General features: G+C 50.9%; 2 protein-coding genes across 2 annotated transcripts in view; one reads left to right on the top strand and one right to left on the bottom strand.

Annotated features, from left to right (window-relative positions):
* The window catches only part of ap5b1 (adaptor related protein complex 5 subunit beta 1), a 7,096-nt gene extending 4,881 nt beyond the window's left edge, over nt 1-2,215 (top strand). Inside the window, exon 3 of the mRNA XM_014022273.1 lies at nt 258-2,215. Coding sequence (XP_013877727.1) covers nt 258-2,132 — 1,875 coding nt within the window. The 3' untranslated portion in view covers nt 2,133-2,215. The remainder of the gene's footprint in view (nt 1-257) is intronic.
* A 198-nt stretch (nt 2,216-2,413) lies between these two features.
* The window catches only part of cunh1orf50 (chromosome unknown C1orf50 homolog), a gene marked incomplete at its 5' end in the record, with an annotated part of 8,581 nt that continues 7,935 nt past the window's right edge, over nt 2,414-3,059 (bottom strand). Inside the window, 1 exon segment of the mRNA XM_014022277.1 lies at nt 2,414-2,835. Coding sequence (XP_013877731.1) covers nt 2,650-2,835 — 186 coding nt within the window.

Genomic DNA, 3,059 nt, shown 5'->3' with positions numbered 1-3,059 from the left:
TTTCAGTTTTTGTTATTTAGTTAGTTTTAGTTAACTATAATAACCCTGCTACGAGGAAAACCGTCCCCCGGGAAACAGTTGACTGGCGCATGCGATGTAACATTCTGAATGTGTTCAGATTTAAACCAGTATGTCCAGTATTCAGAAAATTTGTAACAAAAGTAAAAACTGGTTTTCGGTACGAACTAGTATACTGCCCAGCACGTTGACGGCAGCACCTGATGTTTGACCTGTTATTGTTGAATGTCTTCCCTCAGGTGTGTCTGTTCCATGTGGCCCTGCTGATGAAGAGCGCCTTCACAGACAGCCTGTTCAGCGCTGAGGACGAGGCCTTCCTTCTAAAGCGGTTGGTGGTCCTGTCCCAGCACCCTGTCCTCAGCACTCCTGAGAAGCTCTTCTACATCGACTGCATCCTGCACTTCCCAGAGAACCGGCCAATCGGCTGCGGCGATGGCGACGAAGCCCTTCCTGTGCTGTTAACCCCCCAGCTGGCCTCAGCCCTGCTGCCCACTGTGTTCAACGACGGCCCCACCCTGCTGGCTCGGCTCCGCCTGCTGTCCCTGGTCTACCTGGAGGAGGGGGAGCTCGGGGGGCTAACCTACCTGTACGATCAGCTGATGTCACTGCTGCGTGTCGTAGGGAGCGGAGGCAGCAGAGAGATTGTGGTGACCTTCTTCAGAGCCGTCTTCCTCTTCCTCCTTTCCTTTAGCCACGTGGAGCGGTTCTGTTCGGGTCTGAGCGGACAGCTGTGTCAGCTGTACCTGCAGCACCCCCAGCTGGCTCCTCACCTCATCAACATGGCCGATCAGACTCAGGAGAGCCTGTTCGAGTCCAGCTGGCCTTTAGAGCTACTGAGGGGCCTCCAGAAGGTGATCACAGAGGCCCCGCTGACCCAGCTCACCCTGCGGTCCCTCAGCTGGCACCTGAAGGTTCTGGCTCGGGTGGCAGAGGAAGCAGAAGTCTGCCAGCACAGCTCCCTGGGCTTCCTGTCCAGCATCATCACCCCCTCCTCTCCTTTGTGTGCAGATGGCGACTGGCATCTGGGAAACGACATGCTGAGAGTCTGCCGCTGCTTGCTCCTCCACCCCTCTGTGGACTCGCTGCTCGTCCCTCTGGCGGACATCCTTCAGCACCTCACGTGTTGTTATGGAGACACAGACATTCAAGACCACGCCCGCCTGTACTACACCCTCCTCACCACGTTGTCCCAGGAGAAGCTGGCAGCAATGCTGGCACAGGGCTCGAGTGAAGGTGGACATCAGGTCAAAAAGAGAACCCTCTCATGCCTCATGGCTGAGAGCGAGGGGCTGACGAGCGCACTGACCATTCACCGGACAGACAGGCCTGTACTCTGTTTGACTCAGGCTCCTGAACAGCCAACAGAAACTAAAACTTGTGTCCCAGATCAGAACAAGGTACAGGAACCTCTGGAAWCCTACAGAGCTCAGTTCACTGACCCTCATTTTGCCTCAGAAATGACCCTGAAATACCAGCTGACCCACACGGAGGACTCTGACCCCCGATTCCACCAGATCTTCAGCATTCGCCTCCACTTCTGCCTCACCCACCATCACTATGAGCAGCTGGAGGACATCAGCGTCCCGTGTCTCTTCAGGGAGCGACCACCGCCTGTGGTCCAGCTGAGACTGAAACCCCAGCAGCCTTACCCAAACACCCTTCATGTCAGCGCCATCTTCACCACCTGCGACGGGTTCACCTGGCTCACCGACCTGCCTGATGTTCACGTGGCCTTCCAGCAGCTCTTCATGCCCCTGCCTGCACCTCCAGCCTGGAGTCCAGGGAGCAGACTGCAGCTGTTCCAARAACTCTGGGACGACATCTGCTCTGAAAGCGGAGGTGGAAGCCGCAGCCTGTTCTGCTGCCAACTGAGGGGCGTGGCTCTGAGGATGCTGCTGAACAAGCACCTGCTCCCCTTCCTTTTGTCAGACCCATGTGGTCAAGAAGAGTTCCAGGTTCTGTTGTACCTCCCTCCACAGAACCACTTGCTGCTGAACATCAGAGCCGAGGAGGACACCGTGCACTTCAACGTCACCACTGATAACTGGCAGCTGCTGCCGCACCTGAACTCTTACCTGTTGACCATCACATCTTCACAGCGTGCTGTCAGCTGACACAACAGTTTTAGACCAAAGCAGTTGTTTTAACATCTTCGTTTTGTTCAATTCCAATGAATAAACTTCAAAGTTGATTGAAATTATTGCACCCAATTTTATTTGAAACACAAAATTTAAACATTTTTCTTTTATTACCTGGACATAAACAATAAATAAATCAATAAATGTTTGTTTAGGCTGAACAGGAGCTCTGATTTAAAAATCCTGATGCAAATATGAAAGGTAAGTTTCCTGACCAACACTGAAGGCAAACGAGAAGGTTTGGTTTTATGTCTGAATTCATATTGGGTTTGAAAATTTAACTATTTATTTCCAACTCAAGAGTTCCTCTTGGTTTCACACAGCTTTAAATCTTAAACTGAATGATAAACTCCTCAGCCATGTGTGAGACCAACATGTTGCAGAGAACAGGATCTCAGGAGTCCCAGTCTGATACTTCAGCAGACTTTAGTCCCTGTGTGGTCTGGGGTATGCAGAGTCTTTTTCACCCAGAGCCTGTTGCAGTTTTTAGTCTTCATTCGGTCAGGCCTTTGAAGTTTGTTCTGGTGTGCTGAGGTAAGGTTGTCTGCTGCCTCAGGAGTTTGTCCATGAGGGCCATCTGAGCATCCCTCTTCTCTACCTCATCCACAGGRGTCCACGACATGTCCTGCTGGAGTTTGAATGTTCCGAGGAACGGGTGAGGGCAGCTCGGTCCCCATTCCTTCAGATGAGGGAGACAAAAACTTAGATTCATAATAACAAAAACAGTAAAATACAAATCAACCAAGATTAATGTTCTGTYGGGTTTTAAACAGCCCATCATACAGCATGGACAAAATTAACAAAATTAAAAAGTGACATTTTTCAACATACACCTAGGGCTGTGTATTGGCAAGAATTTGGCAATACGATACATATCATGACAGAGGGGTCACGATATGATAT

The sequence above is a fragment of the Austrofundulus limnaeus genome, unplaced genomic scaffold (genome assembly GCF_001266775.1).
Source record: "Austrofundulus limnaeus strain Quisiro unplaced genomic scaffold, Austrofundulus_limnaeus-1.0 Scaffold322, whole genome shotgun sequence".
In the NCBI taxonomy this organism is placed as follows: Eukaryota; Metazoa; Chordata; class Actinopteri; order Cyprinodontiformes; family Rivulidae; genus Austrofundulus; species Austrofundulus limnaeus.
Note: the sequence above shows the minus strand (reverse complement) of the source record. Positions and strands in the feature narration are given on the sequence as shown.